The following is an 18,505-nucleotide window of genomic DNA, read 5'->3' on the forward strand; positions in this document are numbered from 1 at the left end:
AAAGATGGACATGGTCTATAGACAGATTATGAGCGAAATGATTCCTCAGTTGCTCAGTCATGTCTGACTTTTTGCCGCCCCATGGATTGTAGCTCGCCAGGCTCCTCTGTCCATGAGATGAGTATCCCCGCAAGAATACTGGAGTTGGTTGCCACTTCCTCCTCCAGGGTAGCTTCCTGACCTAGGGACTGAACTCGACTTTCCTGTGGCTCTTGCCTTGGTAGGCAGATTCTTCACCACTGAGCCACCTGTGAAGTCCCAGACAGCTAATGGAGTAAGCTTCATATGTTCAGCTAATAATATCACTATTTTTTAACATTTAAAAAATTAAGAAATTAAGTATTTCAGAAAATATTACTTATATCTCTATCCAAAATAGGCAATGAAGCTGGAACAGACAAAAAATGTTCAATTTAGAGGGAAAAAATCATCAGTGCACATTACATTAAAACTGCAATTAAAAAAACAAGTAAGGTACTTTGACTTATCAGTTTAGCTCAGCCGCTCAGTCACGTCTGACTCTCTGCGAGCCCATGGACTGTAGCACGCCAGGCTTCCCTGCCCTTCACCAACTCCCAGAGCTTGCTCAAACACATGTCCATTGAGTCAGTGATGCCATCCAACCATCTCACCCTCTATCATTCCCTTCTCCTCCTGCCTTCAATCTTTCCCAACATCAGGGTCTTTTCCAATGAGTCAGTTCTTTGCATTAGGTGGCCAAAGTACTGGAGCTTCAGCATCAATCTTTCCAATGAATATTTAGGGCTGATTTCCTTTAGGATTAACTGGCTTAATCTCCCTGCTGTCCAAGGGACTCTCAAGAGTCTTCACCAACACCACGGTTCAAAAGCATCAATTCTTCTGCACTCAGCTTTCTTTATAGTCCAACTCGAACATTCATAACATGACTACTGGAAAAACCATAGCCTTGACTAGATGGACCTTTGTAGGCAAAGTAACGTCTCAGCTTTTTAATATGCTGTCTGGGTTTGTCATAGCTTTTTTTCCAAGGAGCAAGCGTCTTTTTATTTCATGGCTGCAATCATAATCTGCAGTGATTCTGAAGCCCAAGAAAATAAACTCTGTCACTGTTTCCATTGTTTCCCCATCTATCTTCCATTTTCCACTTTTTGCCACTTTCACTTATAAAGCACTTTAAAAACCTGTAAATTATTGTCACTGCAGATGGTGATTGCAGCCATTAAATTAAAAGATGCTTGCTCCTTGGAAGGAAAGTTATGACCAAGCTAGAGAGCATATTAAAGAGCAGAGACGTTACTTTGCCAACAAAGGTCCGTCTAGTCAAGGCTCTGGTTTTTCCAGTAGTCATATATGGATGTGAGAGTTGGACTATAAAGAAAGCTGAGCACCAAAGAATTGATGCTTTTGAACTATGGTGTTGGGGAAGACTCTTGAGAGTCCCTTGGACTGCAAGGAGATCCAACCAGGCCATCCTAAAGGAGATCAGTCCTGGGTGTTCATTGGAAGGACTGATGTTGAAGCTGAAACTCCAATACTTTGGCCACCTGATGCGAAGAGCTGACTCATTGGAAAAGACTCTGACGCTGGGAAAGACTGAGGGCAGGAGAAGGGGACGACAGAGGAGGAGATGGTTGGATGGCATCACCGATTCAATGGACATGGGTTTGGGTGGACTCCGGGAGTTGGTGATGGACACGGAGGCCTGGTGTGCTGCGGTTCATGGGGTCGCAAAGAGTCGGACACGACTGAGCCACTGAACTGAACTGAATATGACTCAATTCATGTAATACCGAAGTGTCTTTGAATATACTATGATATATAGTAATGGACACTAGCATAAATTTTCACAACTATTCTGTGACATTCAATATTTAACGTTATGGCCTACTGCTTTACTACTAATTCATGGTGACAGCATACTTTTGGACACTTTCACTACTCATGCCCTATTTTAGACTTCTGTGTTTAAACTCTCTTTTAAACTTCATTCAAAGGTAATTTCCATATGATAAAATGTACTCATTTTAAATGGGGTTCGATGAGTTTGACGAATATATTCACTGGTGTAACCAACACTGCAATTGAGATATCGAACGTTTCCATCACTTTAAAAAGTTCCTTTATGGTCCCTGCAATACATCCGCCATGCCCCCTCCCACACACACACTTCAGATCTCTGGCAATCACTGGTCTTCTTTTCTGTTGCTATTGCCTACTTGGGAGTTTCTCACAAATGGAATCATAGTGTTTTGGATGACCTCATGCTGTTGCGCATATTGGTCCATTCCTTTTTACAGCAAATAGGTATTCCTTTTCTATGGCTGTGTCACAAGGTCTATCCATTCTTGTTGTTAAACTTTAAAAGAACTGTACTAAGTTACAGACAAGTAGGGCAAAGAAAAGTCAAAACAAGAGTGAACAGAAAAATATTTATAATTGATGTCATAATATCATAATGTAAAATGACTCTCAGGCTAATTGACATGACTCCATCCAGCCTGATAAACTAAGAGAGAGAACCTCAAATATTTTGCTCTCTAAACTTTGTTACAGAACTATATAAATTCCTCCAAAAGTCTAAAATGTGTTTAGAACATAGAAAGGTCATAAATTCTGGAGAAAAGGAAGCTGAAACCTCAGGGACAGCTTAAACTTCTTTTGGCCATTCAGCAAACTGACAATGTTAAGCTATGGAGATTTGCAAAAGCACTTTCAGATACAAAGTTGTTATAATAATTGTTTTTCATACACAAAAATATTAACTGACTTGCTTAAAAGTGCATAATTCAACACCATTCTAAGCTTAGTTCTGAAGCAGAACTGAGTACTACATCTTCAAATACTTGTGACAAGGTGTTAAAATTTTGCTTTACTAGTTCACTTACAAAACTCGAAAACTCTCGGTATAAAGAGTATGTTTGTAGAAAACAAGGTGAAACGACAACCCTCAGAATGGGAGAAAATAATAGCAAAGGCAACAAATGATAAAGAATTAATTTCCAAAATACACAAGAATCTTATACAACTCAATACCAGGAAAGCAAACAACCCGATCAAAAAGTGGGAAAGGGACTGGAAGTGACATTTCTCCAAAGAAGACATACAGATGGCTAACAAGCACATGAAAAGATGCTCAACATCATTCATCATGAGAGAAATGCAAATCAAAACCATAGTGAGATACCACCTCACACCAGTCAGAATGGCCATCATCATGAAGTCTGCAAGCAGTAAGTGCTGGAGAGGGTGTGGAGAAAAGGAACAGTCTTGCACTGCCGGTGGGAATGTAAACTGACACAGCCACTATGGAAGACGGTATGGAGACTCCCTAAAAAGCTAGGAATAAAACCAGCATATGACCCAGCAATCCCACTCCTAGACATATACCCTGAGGAAATCAAAAGTGAAAAAGACACATGTACCCCAATGTTCACTGCAGCACTACTTACAATAGCTAGAACATGGAAGCAACCTAGATGTCCATCAACAGATGAAGCTGTGGTACATACATACAATGGAATACTACTCAGCCATAAAAAGGAACACATTTGGATCTGTTCTAATGAGGTGGACGAAAACTTGAACCCATACTACAGAGTCAGTTAAGTCAGAAAAAGAAATATAAACATTGTATTCTGACACATATATATGGAATCTGAAGAGATGGCACTGATGAATTTATTTTCAGGGCAGCAATGGAGAAACAGTTACAGAGACAAACCTGTGGACATGGTGGGAGGAGGAGGGAGAAGGGGAGATACAAGGAGAGAGTACATAGAAATTTACAATACCATGGGTAAAACAGATAGACAATGGGAATTTGCTGTATGACTCGGGAATTCAAACAGGGGCTCTGCAATAGGCTGAAGGGTATGGAGAGAGGTCCAGGAGGGAGGGGACATGGGTGTACCTATGGCTGATTCTTGATGTATGACAGAAAACCACAAAATTCTGTAAAGCAATTATCCTTCAATTAAAAAAAAAAAGTATGTTTGTAGAACCCAAGTGTTTCCAATCATTCTACTGGTCAAATATGGAGGATTTTCATAAAGGAGGAAACATGGAAAGGTGTAAGCCAACAACCTACCGTTGTGTGTGTACAACACATACATATACCTCTCTGTCCCAGGCTCTGTAATGCAGCAAAACTGCACCTTATCATTTATTTTTACAATGCCACTTTAAGCAGCAACCAGAATTATCATGGGTCAGATTAATATATTCTTATCCACAAAGTCTTTGATAATAAAGTTAGGTGTAAATCTTGTATCAAAGCTCTTGACCTTTGAACCATTCACGGTCCACTTATACTCAGATACTGTTCAATAAATAGTAAATAACTATAGGACAAAACACTTTGTAGTTAGTTGAATCCAAGGATGTGGAAGAACTGTGGGTAAGAATAGCCAACTATGAGTTACATGCAGACTAACCTCCTTATTGTTCAAGGATCAACTACGTATTGGTATAAGGAAACCTGCACTTGTTCCTAAATATATTCCTATCATCTTTATTCCTCTGAATAAAGGTGAAGCTAGCAGTATTTTTTTAAAACTAATTGATTTGTTTTCTAAAAGACAGATATGTCTTACTTTTTTTTTCCCCCCTTTTTCAAAGAAGTATTCCTAACCAAAACTAATTTATAAAAAGTCCAGGACTTCAAAATAGTCTTTTTTTCTGAAGTGTGACATTTTGAAAGTGTGACATTCGATGGTTTTTCCAGTAGTCATGTATGGATGTGAGAGTTGGATTATAAGGAAAGCTGCACGCTAAAGAATTGATGCTTTTGAACTGTGGTGTTGGAGAAGACTCTTGAGAGTCCCTTGGACTGCAAGGAGATCCAACCAGTCCATTCTAAAGGAGATCAGTCCTGAATATTCACCGGAAGGACTGAGGCTGAAGCTGAAACTCCAGTACTCTGGCCACCTGATGCGAAGAACCGACTCACTGGAAAAGACCCTGATGCTGGGAAAGATTGAAGGTGGGAGGAGAAGGGGACGACAGAGGATGAGATGGTTGGATGGCATCACCAATGCAACGGACACGAGTTTGACTGACTCCAGGGGTTGTGATGAACAGGAAGCCTGGCATGCTGCAGTCCATGGGGTCGCAAAGAGTTGGACATGACTGACTGACTGAACTGAACTGATGTTCAAGTACATACATTGCTATCAATGGCTACTTTTCTAAAAGAAATTCACAAAAATTGACCACATAATAAGGGATCGTAGATGTTTATTTAAAAATCACTCAGAAACAATAAAAGATAAGTTGTGCAGATGAATGACAGTGAGCTAAAATCCAAGTGGAATTTTCTAAGCCAAATTTTTATTTCCTAGTCAATGCATAGCAATTGCAGGCACTGATTTGACGCCATGAATTAAAACTTAGAAATGTGCAAGGATACTTGTCTAACCACTGTAATAATGAGACACTGGAAAAGCGCTAAATGTTAAATAATAGGGAATGGTTAAATAAACATCAGTACAGTAATAAAAACTGCAGCAACACAATGTTAGCTAATGAGGATGTGAACAAATTGGCATTTTTACACTGCCAGTGAGAATATAGGGGGTTCCCTGGTAGCTTAGATGGTAAAGAATCTGCCTGCAATGTGGGAGACCTGGGTTCAATCCCTGGATTGGGAAAATCCCCTGAAGGAGGGCATGGCAACCAACTCCAGTATTCTTGCCTGGAGAATCCCCAAGGACAGAGGAGCCTGGAGGGCTACAGTCCATGGGGTTGCAAAGAATCAGACACGACTGAGCTATTAAGCACAGCACACAGTGAGAATATAAACTCATATTTCTGGGAGGAGTTCAAAGTATATATTAATATTTAAATGAAAAATAACCAGTGACCTAACAAGAAAATAATGAATTACTGAGCTAGAATCAATTTTTAAGTTTACAACAACAATGTAAATGGGAATGGGCTAAGAGGTATATCCATATGCTACTAAAATGATATAACTTATAGGTTATTTTTTAAAAGGAAAAATGTCAGTTAAAATCAGTTAGGCAGATAAAACACTCTGGTTTCTTCATTCCTAAAACATGGATAACTACGACACCATCTAAGTGTCTAACACTAAGGATAACTATCATGTGTCATCATGATAATGAAATTTAATGTATGTCAACTCTCTAGTATGAAGCCGGTCTTGTAACAGGCACTCAAAAAGCAATACCCACTGTCATGTGGAGTGAGCTTCTACTCTTGATAAAAATACATGTATATACATAGAAAACTGTCTGCCTTCTAGGTAAAGACAAAGACCTGACCACACATGCATTCGCTTCTGTCCTCTAGTGAAACTCTACTAAAATAGCTTTAAAAGGATCTGAGGCATAAATTCACAAGGGTGGGAAGAATGGCAGAGACAACTATCACAACACAACACAATTTCAGAAGATGAAAAAGTAGTAATTCCAGTGCTAAATACATGGGAAAGACAAGAAGACTGAAGGCAGAAAATGGAGATAAACTACCAATCAGACTGACACTCAGAATCCCACAAAGGTCCAGGAGTTGATGGTACCAAATACCTCTGGAACAACTGCAGAGTTTAAACCAAGGACTGGTTCACAGGCTGTTTATGAGCTGTCGGAGTCTAGATCCCCTCCCCTACTTGTACAGCTGTGTAAATGTCACTCTCCCAAGGCAGGTATGCCTAAGATCTTTATTCTTCAGAAAGTGCAAAATACAGAAATTCTAGGTTAAAGTACACAGTTGCAAACAGGTGCACCAAACCAAAAATGAGAGAGGGGAGGTGATCAAGAATATATAGATCAACTGGATGACATATGGCCTCTTTCCTAGGCATCTTCTCCCACTAAGCTCCAGAATTCTGGCAGTAAGGTTTTCACCTCCAAGCAGGAGTCTGAAAGAATCTTCCCTGTGGAATTTTACCAAAGAAAAAAGATCTAAAAATGATGATCGCCCAATTAGTTCATTAGATAGTGAATCTCAGTCAAATCTCATCTATGTGCTCAGAGCTTACAGGTTACGTACTTGGTTTCCCTACTCTTGTTAATGAGGAGACAGCCAGCAATTACCAGAATTTTAATAAAGTTCCTACTATGAAGTCAAAAGCAAAGTAAACCTACCTCACAAAAAAGTACATAAGAGGTTTCTGCAAGAAAAGAAAACTTACTCTGAATGGGAGACAGAGACACAGACAGAAAGACATGTATCTATTGAAAAAAAAAAAACAAACAGCAGGACTGTTTTCAACAGCCAAGACACAGAAGCAACCAAAATGCCTGTCAATAAATGACAAGAGTAGGGAAATGTGATGTGTACACACACACTACTGTTACTCAGCCATAAAAAAGAATGACATAATGTCATCTGAAGGTATACAGATGAACCTAGAGAATATGATGCTTAGTGACATAAGTCAGACAGAGAAGGACAAATATAATATGCTATCACATATATGCAGGATGTAAAAAAATAACAAAAATGAATGTATATACAAAAAAGAAACAGACTCACAGAAACAGAAAACAAACTTGTGGTTACCAAAAGTGTGTATGTGCTCAGATACTCAGTTGTGTCTGACTCTTTGTGACCCATGGACTATAGCCTGCCAGGCTCCTCTGTCCACGGCATTTTCCAGACAAGAATACTGGAGTGCGTTGCCATTTCCTTCTCCAGGGCACCTTCCCGAACCAGGAATTGAACCCGCAACTCCTGCACTGGCAGCTGGATTCTTTAGCACCGCACCACCTGGGAAGCCTAAAGGCAGGGCAGGGTGTGTGTGGGCGGCAAAGTACAGACTGCAGGGGACTAGCAGCTATAAACTACTAAATGTAAAGCAGATAAGCAACAGAGGTTTACTATATAGCATAGGAAATAATATCCAATATCTTGTAATAACCAATAATGCAATAAAATAAAAAGGGCAGCCATCCAGAGGTCTCATTACTTCAGGAAAATGAAACAAAATCATACAGACAGCTTGAGAACATTTGTAGACAATCAGTTATCAGTCTGGAGTTGAGTGATGGGGTCAAGAAAGGGTAAAGAACAAAATAATTATTAAATTCAGTAAAAACAAACCTGAGTAAGAAAGAAAAGTTCCTACAGACTCAAGTGTTAGCTGAGCAACGATCGTGAGTGGGGAAATGGAAAGCATGTACCGCACGCGTTTGGTGGGTAAAGTGGCAGGGTAAATTCCCCAAAAAAGGCACACACTAGCGCTCAAAGTGAAAAAATCCCAACAGATAAAGACCAATGAGCACATAATTAATACATACACAAATAAACACAAAATGATCAGCTGCGTGGAAGGGCAATGTAACAGAAAGAATACTACTTTTAATAATTTTATATCACTTGACTTTAAACTGAAAATAAGTACTGATTAATATGAAGGAAAAAAATGTTAGCAAGATACACACAGGAAGAGAGAGTTCCTAGGGACGGGATTAAGTGATTTTTTTTTCTTCTTTGTTATGTTTTGGTATTTTTCTGGATTTTTCATTTTTAGTAACAAACACTTCATAATCATAAGTATCAAAGTATTACAGAATACAGAGGCATGAATACAAAAGAGCATCTTTCATTTGATTTATATGTAAGTTCAGTAAAGAGCAATTTGGCTGAATTAACCCTCATTCCGACTTGGTACATAAAAATACATACCAAGGTTGTTTAAAATTCAGAGTATAAAAGAATGCAAGCCTAAAAGAGGCCAATAATGTTTGCTTCCATTTAAAAGTCCTTTTTTTAATATCTGGCAACTAATTTTTTAAATTTATTTTTTATAGCCTTAAAAATGTTAAGAAAACACTATTGGTAATATGTGGTTGGTTACATTATAGAACTATGAGAACTACTAAATTACTTCAACACTTGCCTTATAATATATAAAACTCTTTTAATACTCAATTCTTTTCCCTTTAAGCTTCTCATTCATTACCTCATCAGGCTAAAAGATAATTCATTTTTCTTCAAACTCAGCAGGTATGTCCCTATAAGACCTAACTAGATAAAACCAAGAGTTTATTTTTATCAATAAATTCTTCTGTCCCACTCAACTCATTCTTCTTTCTTCTCTCCATGCTAGAGACTCAAAGTACCCTGTTTCAGACTGATGGAAAGAGTCCTAATCTTAGCAGAATTACCTTCCCAGAATTTGACATCTGCCTGGTTCTTGTCTAGTTCTAATAATGGCTACAGGCTGCATGCAAGTCGCAGAAGAATATGAAACTCAAGCTGAAAATAAGCTAGTAACTATGGCTATGTTATTAATAATGTGCACATGATGGTCACTTTAAGGAATGAGCTACAAACAGATATGGCACTCAAAGTATAATAACTTAAAATTTTCTATAAATACATTCCATAATTAACTCCAGATTTGATCACAAACTGTTCCTTATAGGAACGTCTATGCCATCCATCACCTTCTACTATTAAGACAGTAAGTATATACTTTGAAATAGTCAAATTACTGAAAAATTAGCCTAAAGAAAAGGTAAGCAGATTAAGCAGCATATTATAAGAATATTTTTTAAAAGTGTATGTATCATTACACTGCCCCACTGGTTTCACATTTATGCTACAAAGTATGTAAGACTGCTAAGGTTAAACAAGTCACAGCAAGAAAAGTTTCCTCATGCAGATTAAAACTGTCATATAACACTATCCCTCCTTGGGGTATTCTCAAGACTTCTATCAGTTAACACAAGGTGACCTCTGTCCCAGGGCCATTCTGATCAGCTGTAGCTGACAAGCCACAGGCTTCCAGAAGCCCATCACAAAGTAGCTGCTTCTCTAGTCTTCCTGCCCGCCCTAGTTCCTCCCCCAAAACTTGTTCAACAGTTGCCGAAGCAGCACAACAGAAAAGCTCTTCCTGCGTTAAGTGATCTGACTAAACACATCATTTCCAAAGTGAGTTCCATGGCCCACTGTTGTCTCCCAAAAGTAACAGGTGATCAAATATTTATAAAATAATGGGTTAGGGAGAAGTTACCTTAAGAATTCTTCCAGCTTTCAAGATATGAAAGCATATCCTGAATCTCCTTGAGTAATATTTGGCCATGGCAAATGGTTTTACACAAAAGCATCATGTAAGTACTGCTATTCCTACAATTTGGAAACAATTTGCTTTACCAGGAAGCTTTACTGAAGCCAACCAAATCTTAGAATAATCCTATATCTGAGGAAACATATCACCTTCAAATTAACAGGTTCACGGATTCTTAAAAGTTGAAGAAAATCAATAATGTACCAAATCTGGAATGCTTTCTAACTCACAAAATATCCACTCCATTTTTTAGATAACTTACAGAAATTTTTCACCAGAGTTGCTCATCCACTGAATGACTGTAACCATTGGAGCTGATTCTGCCTCCAGATTAATATTAAATTAAAAAAAAAATCAAACTAATTCCTGATGCACACAAATGCCCTTCAAATCTATCACAACAATTCAAAATTCACCACTGCATATTTATATGGCATTTTAATTTCACAAATGTTTCCGCCTACATTCTTTCCTTTCTGCTTCATCAGAATGAATATTATCATTCTGCAAAGACTAGGGATTAGGTAGCTATCATAAACACAATTCAATGATTTGCCAATGCCACAAAACTATTTTTTGGTCTTCCAAATCTAAAAGTAGCCATACCTTCAATTAATCAATAGTTAGGATGTGTATCAATCCTACATTCTCAGAACAATGTACTTGAATGCTTTAAGTCACTCAATTTCAGTTATACACCCTAAATTTAGTGACGCATTCTTACGTACTATAAGCGTTGTGCTATGTCTCTTCACATATATATTCATTTGTCAAGTAACTATTGTGCCTATTTTAACAATGAAAAGGTTACCAACTTTCTCAGATACCAGATGATAAAATGGCAGAACTAGGATTCAAATCTAGGATTTTTAGCTCCACAGTAAGAGCTCTCTCTCCTCAAAATAACAGTACTTGAAATCCAAGGATTCCTCTAAGATACCTCATCTTGCCTCTGTATTCTTAAATAAAATTATCAAATACTGCCAATCCTCTTGCAGTACTCTCCTGAAGTGACCCATTTAATCATGTTAAAACTCCCCCTGCCCCGATGACTCCAGGAAGCCTGTCTATATTGAGCTCATCCAATCTATCAGTTCTCCGCACCCTAATCTCACCCTAAACTACTTTGTGGAATCACATGACCTGGGTTTGACTCTTAGCTCTATCACTTCGTAGTTCTGTGACCCTGGACAGGTAACTTGATCGAACTGACCCTGAATCTCTTTGTCTGTAAGATGGGACTATTACTACCTGACACACAGCACAGGTAAATGAGATGATCCACGTTGTTTACGTACTATACACATAAACTGGTGTCTGAGAAAGTTGGTAACCTTTTCATTGTAAAATAGGCACAACAGTTATTTGACAAACGAATATATATGTGAAGAGACATAGCACAGCGTTTATAGTACATAAGTACTATAAAGTTGTCAGGCACTACGAAGCACTTTAAATATTTGGTATTATTTCATCTTGAAATATTTTTCACTTAATACTTGTAAAGAAGCCAACATGCAGTTAATGCTATAATGTGAATCTCTGGGTCAACCAGTATTATTCATTCCCAAAGATGAATCGATACTAGTAAAGAAGGATCAAATAAAAGTTCATCTCCTCTGGGAGAGCCTATTTGGATTATTAACATCTCTTAATGATCCAAACAGGTTGCAAGAGCAAAACACAAAGAACGATGGGTAAAAAATAAGTGACACAGCAAAGGAAACAAAGGTTTCATAGGCATACATACCCCTATCTTCAAATCCTAACTCTTGTCACTTAGGAGATATGTTACTATGGCAAGTTATTTCACCTCCCTGGAATAAATTTCCTTAGTAACTATTAACAAGCACCAATTTTTCTGAAAATTAAATGAGACTGCATTTGTAAAATCCTTGGCACTTTTAATGCGAAACAAATGCTGGTTCCCGTCTCTTGTTTCAACAGCTTAGGCTATAATTAGAGCTTAGAAGTAGGATAGTGGCAATAAAAATGGGAAAGTGATATTAGTGACCACAGAACACACACAGATTTTCTGAATATAAGAAAAACAATTATGAAGTGAGTTTTAAAAACTACTCCGTCAGATGTGATCATGTGCAGTGAGTACAGCAGCATATCTGGGCTTGGTTTCATTATGGCAGTGGCAACATCAACACATCGGGGCTTTCTGTTTGAGAGCAACCTCACAACCAAGGGAATCTGGCTGGTCAGCCACTGACAGAAGGGACTTCCCTTGTGGTCCAGTGACTGAGAATCTGCCTGCCAATGCAGAAGACGTGGGCTGGATCCTTGGTCCAGGAGGATCCCACACGCTGCCGAGAGCAACTAAGCCCCTGCACCATACTGAGCCCACATGGCCTAGAGCCTGTGCCCTGCAACAAAAGAGCCACTGCAGTGACAAGACCACACACGGCAACTGAAGAGTAGCCCCCCAACCTGTTGCAACTAGAGTAAACCCATGCACGGCAACGAGGATCCACTGCAGATAAAAATAAATAAAAAATAATAAAAAAAAAGCAGACACAAGAATAGGTATAAAGGTGGAGATAAATAACTTCAATTCTCAAGAAAGCCTTGTCAGAACCAGTGGACAAACAGCTGTCCCTTTTTATTGAACCTTTCATTTCCTTCTGACTTTAAGATACAGATCCTAATCTTCAACCAATATTTAAATTCAAATTCAAATAGTTCAGTGGTAAAGAATCTGCCTGCAAATGCAGGAGACAAGGGTTCAATCCCTAGTTCAGGAAGATTCCCTGGAGGAGGAAACCCAGTGCAGTATTCTTGCCTGGAGAATCCCAAAGATAGAGGAGCCTGGCTGGTTACAGTCCATGCGGTTGCAGAGTGGGACACAATTTGAGCTACTAAGCATGCACGCACACACTGCATATTTAAAATACCACATAGAACAGTTTTTACGACCTAGGAGTGAAAGAGGTTACCTTCAAATAACCCTATGATACAGATTAAACATAAAATTTTAAAATAGTGTCTACTAGTATTCTGGCCAAAGTTTCACTAATACTGAATCAACTGAATTAACAGTTTATTGACTGCAGGATTCAACTATACAGAGCTAACAGTGTGGACTCAACACTAGGTTAGGCGGATTCAATATGACTGATACTTTGACAACAACAGTAGACACGGTATAAAATCTTCCAAAAACCAAAAAATGGTCTATGCATATCAAAACATGGATCTGAAATTTTCCAAGAGGGCTCAAAAGGAAAAAAGATGGTCAAAACAAGCTTCCAGGTTCAATATTACAAAAACTAAATGCTTTAAAAACCATAGATAAGTGTCGTATTATTCTCTGTATTTGTGCCTTTTAGATTTCTCAAAATAGGGGGGGGAAAAAAAAAAGGCACTTCAGCATTATAGTAATTGTAATTGAAGAGGGTCCCTATCATTTCTAATCAGTTCTAATGAAATGAACATCTGGCTTCCTGAAGTTTATCTTTTCTTTTTAAAAAAAAAAAAAGAGAGAAAGAAGTGTCTCAAGATACCTTTCTCTTATGTAGTTTCTTTGCTTGGATGTATTATTGTCAAACATTATTAGTTTTTTCTACTCCACTATACGCTTCAAGAAGGCAAAATTCTCCCCCATTTACCTAGGAGCCATAGCCCAGTGCTTTGTTTTTTTTTGAGGTATTCATTTTTAAACTAAGCTCCTTAAAGGCCATAAAATATTACCTATGAATGAGGTTTAAAACTAAGGTACATTTATATTCTAATAAAGTAGCTCAGAGTTTCCACACATCAAGAATGTACAATACCAAAACGGAATGTTTGATCTCCAACTGTGGTCATAACCACCTCGTAACTAGCAGTTATGTTTCTGGTTAAAGGAGAAAAACCAACTTGCTGTCCTACTCTGACATTAGAAAATAAGCAGCAAACACTGCAAAGATAAAGATACAAACACTAAAATATGACAATTTACTAATAAGGTGGTAGCATTCCTTATCCATCTCCATAAAACCAAATGGGGTAAATCAATTATTAGACACTGTTATGTACAGACACAAGTACAGTAATAAATCTAAAACTGCCTCGGACTGCCCAACTTGAAAACCTGACAAACCAAAGGAAATTTTCTTTAATAAAAAAACCTTTCCAGTAAACTTACTTGCTAATTTGGCCTGTAATCCAGAAGGTCCAGGTTTGGATGTTTCTGACTTAGAAGACCCTGGAAGAGACAGTTTTGTTTTAGGAAGGCTAACTTTAGGGCTGAAGCGAGCAGCCCAATCGAATTTTGAAGAGCCACCAGTTTTACTCTGTTCCTTTTCCCTGCTGCTTCTTCTGGGGCTGGGACTGGATGCTGAGCGGGAACGCCTGGCCTTGTTCTGGTCTTTTCCTTGTTTCACCCTGGCACCTGGTGGAACAGCAGAGGAGGCCGAGGCGACGGCAGAGGACGAGGAGGAGGTCGAGGCAGCGGATGACGAGTCGGTGATGGTGCTACACCCAGCTTTGGCTGAGGCGGCCGATTTTGAAGCCAGCTTGGTAGGTTTTGCAGATCTCTCTTCGGCACCAGTGGCTTCAGACACAGAAGCACTCTTTATACAAGAACTCTCTGTCCTCTTTCTTTTCTGACTCCGCGAACCAGCAGCGGCCCCACTCTTTCTGGTATGAGCCTTGCTCGTGGATGGAGACGGTGCAGATTTCAGTTGTGGCTCCTGGTCTAAGTGTCTCTTCTTTGACTTACTATGTGGCTTACTCGTTTCCGAGGGAGATTCAGTATGCTGAAGTGCTTTGGGTTTTTTGGCAGAGCTAGGAGAATTGGTCCTGTTGTAGTCTGGACTAGCACTGCGTTTCACTCCTCGAGAATTGTCTTTCTTAGGCACCTGCCCCGTTTTCTGCTTTTCTGAAGTATTGGCTCTGTCTGGATCCTCTGGTTGTGGGACTATGACAACAGATGACGAACTGCAGCTTCTAAGAGGTTAGATAAGAAAAGAGTTAGTATCAGCCCATCATCATAAAACCTGTCCTAATACACTTACATTAATTTCTCAAGTCGATGGAAATAAGATTTTTTTTAAGTGCTAACGTATTCCTGGTAAGTCCAGTAACTAAACAAACACAGGCTTACAAATGGTTCAACACTGCAAAAAAATAAAGGGCGGGGGGCAGACAGGGAGAAACTTTAGAGGGTAAAATATCAAAAAATCAGGTTCATTCTTTAGCCCAAAGATGACTGACACCAATACTCCTAATCACAACACAAAAATTAGGATTACCAAAAAAATGATGCTTTTTTAGTAGTTCAGAACCAGTTTAAACTAAAATCTTGATACTGTTTACAAGCGCAACTTGTGACAGCTTAAAGTAAATAAGCATTAACATACACATTTATAAAATGAAGGTTAAAAAGTTTTTTACTGTGGTATCAAATATTTACAGCTATATTCTTTTCTAAAGACTCCTATCAATTAGATCTTAAATCACTGACCTATGGCTCTGACAATAAAAAAACCCAAGAAAAATGGATTTTAAAATGGCACTGCAGATGCCTGTAATGGTGTGTCAAGCAAAAGGAGAAACTCAGGCAAAGGGAGAAACCTGCAGGTCTCTGATCAAGGAGAATAAAAGCACTGCCTAAGGGATGTTGCATTGACATCACTGCAGAGGTGATATACACCGTTCCTCCTAAAAGTTATACCCACAGAATGACGAAAACACATATCACAACATTTTGGCATACCCTGGTATGTTTTAATATTAGGCAATGATTCAAATGCAAATAACTCTGCCTTGAAAAATGGATAAGCAATGTGAAGTTTTACCTTTTAGAAAGGTGTCCCCTTGACAGTTCAGAAGTAGTATTAGACTGCACTTTGGGTGCCTTAGAATTAGATTTTCTACTCTCAGGAGGGCTATATCCCTTATGTTTTGCCTGCCCTAAATGTGACCTGTCAGCAGAAAACCAAAACAGAAATCTATCAGGAAAAGGAGATGCAAATACACACTGAAAGTGAAATATTTTTTCATAAAAACAAAAAAAGCCTCCCAATTCATTATTGATCCTATCCTTTTCCCAAATATTTCTATAATCAATTATTCTATCAAATAATCTGGCCAAAGAAATTACCTCTTAGAACCAATCCCCTCAATACTCAAGAGTTAAGATTTTTTTATAACCAGTTGCTTAATATCATATAGCAATATTACAGTTGCTTAAGTAATAATGAATTTTCAGCAATTAAGATATTCAAATATGTCCAATTTTTGCAAAACACAAACCTAGGCTTTAGATCTAAACACTCCTTTAATAGACAATGTAACTATAATAGCTTAAAGGGTTTACAGAAAATGCAATTTGTGATCCCTACAATTATACTGATCACCAATTTGTACACTGTAATTCAGGTTCGCACAATAAATGCAGAAGCAGATAAGAGTCAATTCTCAAACTGATTTTATACATAAAATCATTAAAAGCACTAAAAACAGTTAACAAGCTTACATGAAATCAATGGTGATATTTACTATGAATTTAAAGCACTAACTAGTATAAAGTACACCAAAACCAAGTCCTAGAGATACAGAATTTGCCACAAAATATTCCAAACACATTCATAACAATTGTACCACTGATACATGGTTAGGTTATATTTATAATAATTCAAATCCTGATGCTGCACTATTTTAAGAGCAAGTTTGAGGGATATGAAGAAACTTTTCAGTTGTTAAGATTTCTTAACCTCTGGCAAAGGTCACATGAGATTTACACAAGCAAAAGAAGCATGCATGAATATACACCCTTGAAAAGCTGGTGTTTCAGAGGAGAAATATTAAGGTTAATAGATTCAACTTATGTAATTCATGGCCAAGATCCATCCTTCATGTAAATAACATAAAAGAGCATATTCTAATGAGGGCAACAAAGTTTCATTAATACTAAAGCTGTTTATTTTGTTTAAAAAATTTTTTTCAAGTCTCATTTTGAACATGATCTCAAAGGAATTAGAAATAAGTCACTCAACACCTCATATGACAACTCCATCTAAATGTACCAGGATGCCATACAGTTCTCAATGTATCATATATGTTCCATCATCTCTTCAAAAAGTTGATCTAAGGTTTCTAGTCTCAGTGTCTTTGTTTTCTTTCATTTTTGAAGAAGAACTCAATACTGGATTCTTGAAAGAAGATATGACATTAGCTTCTCAGTGAATATTTCTCAGGTTCATACTATTATTTTCATTTTTAAGGTTCTAATCCGTAACACAATAGTATTCTCTAAACATTTAACTGGATCAACTACTGAATAACTACAGTAATCTATAGGCTTTCATGTATCTTAGTCTTTGATGATTTTTCCTTCCAGGGTATTTGTTGTATTTTCTGAGTGTATCCAAGCTGAACCGTGTAGAATTTTATATATTGTAATTTAGTCTTTATTTTTCCTAGATATTCTTACACTGGCAGACTGATATTTTGCTTTATCCCATGAGTTTCTTACCAAGAGATTTAGTTTCCAAAAGTTGCTTTTGTTTTTGTTTCATTTCTAGTTTCAGATATGAGAGTTCTAATAGTTTAGCCACCTGATGTGAAGAATCAACTCACTGGAAAAGACCCTGATGCTGGCAAAGATTGAGGGAAGGAGGAGAAGGGGACAACAGAGAATGAGATGATTGGATGGCATCACCGACTCAATGGACACCAGTCTGAGCAAACCCCAGGAAATAGTGAAAGACAGGGAAGCCTGGCTTGCTCAGTTTACGGGGTCCCAAACAAACAGTTACAACTTAGCAACTGAACAACAACTCTTTTTTAAAGGAGTTAAGATTGAGCAAATTCTCAAATCACTTCATAGTTACTTTTTAAAAAGGAAAGTAAAATATTGTTTTCAGGTATACAATTTACTATCCATGGAATACAATTTACTATCCATGGAATAATATTTATAAATTATGTCATTCAGGTTCTCTACATTCTTATTTTTTTTAAAGTTTGCTGTATCTTTTAAATGAATCACAATTTCTAATTCATGTCACAGTAAAATTTAAATATCCCTTGAAAATTTTAAGATCATATTAAAAGAAAATCTTATCAGTTCAAAGCTAGACAACTTTGTGACAATGTTCAAGTAGTTAAGTATTTAAATGTCAATCCCAGAAAGAAAAAAAAAAGACACAATATATTCCTAAGTATCAGTAACTCTCTTTGTCAACAGAAACTGACCAACATTAACCTACGCTGATCACACAGTAGAGGTAGCAGTCTTCCTTTCCTCCACCCAAATAAATCATTCTCTGGTTTTAAAACATATTGAAACTTATAGCCACCCAAACCCACTCCTGCAGTTTTCACGTCCTTATTCATCATCAAGGAACTAAAGAATATAGCAGGCAGTCTCAATGTGTATGAAAGAGGAAGGGGAAAGAAGGGAGAGGAGGAGAAAAAGAAAGAAAATGTGTCCAATCATTCAAGAAAGTGAGGCTCACAAAACTGGCTTCAATCCCATACTGATCTTAT

General features: G+C 37.8%; 1 protein-coding gene across 16 annotated transcripts in view; it reads right to left on the minus strand.

Moving 5' to 3' along the window:
• TRIP12 (thyroid hormone receptor interactor 12) overlaps nt 1-18,505 on the minus strand; it is a 151,165-nt gene that overhangs the window by 76,212 nt on the left and 56,448 nt on the right. For 9 of the 16 annotated variants that reach the window (XM_070773376.1, XM_070773396.1, XM_070773391.1 and 6 more), the window contains exons 3-4: nt 15,811-15,936; nt 14,157-14,959 (exon numbers count right to left, since the gene is read on the minus strand). In XM_070773376.1, coding sequence (XP_070629477.1) covers nt 14,157-14,959; nt 15,811-15,936 — 929 coding nt within the window. The remainder of the gene's footprint in view (nt 1-14,156; nt 14,960-15,810; nt 15,937-18,505) is intronic. The other 7 variants (XM_070773421.1, XM_070773418.1, XM_070773412.1 and 4 more) reach the window with 2 other exon arrangements.

The sequence above is a fragment of the Bos indicus genome, chromosome 2, assembly GCF_029378745.1.
Source record: "Bos indicus isolate NIAB-ARS_2022 breed Sahiwal x Tharparkar chromosome 2, NIAB-ARS_B.indTharparkar_mat_pri_1.0, whole genome shotgun sequence".
Taxonomy (NCBI): Eukaryota; Metazoa; Chordata; class Mammalia; order Artiodactyla; family Bovidae; genus Bos; species Bos indicus.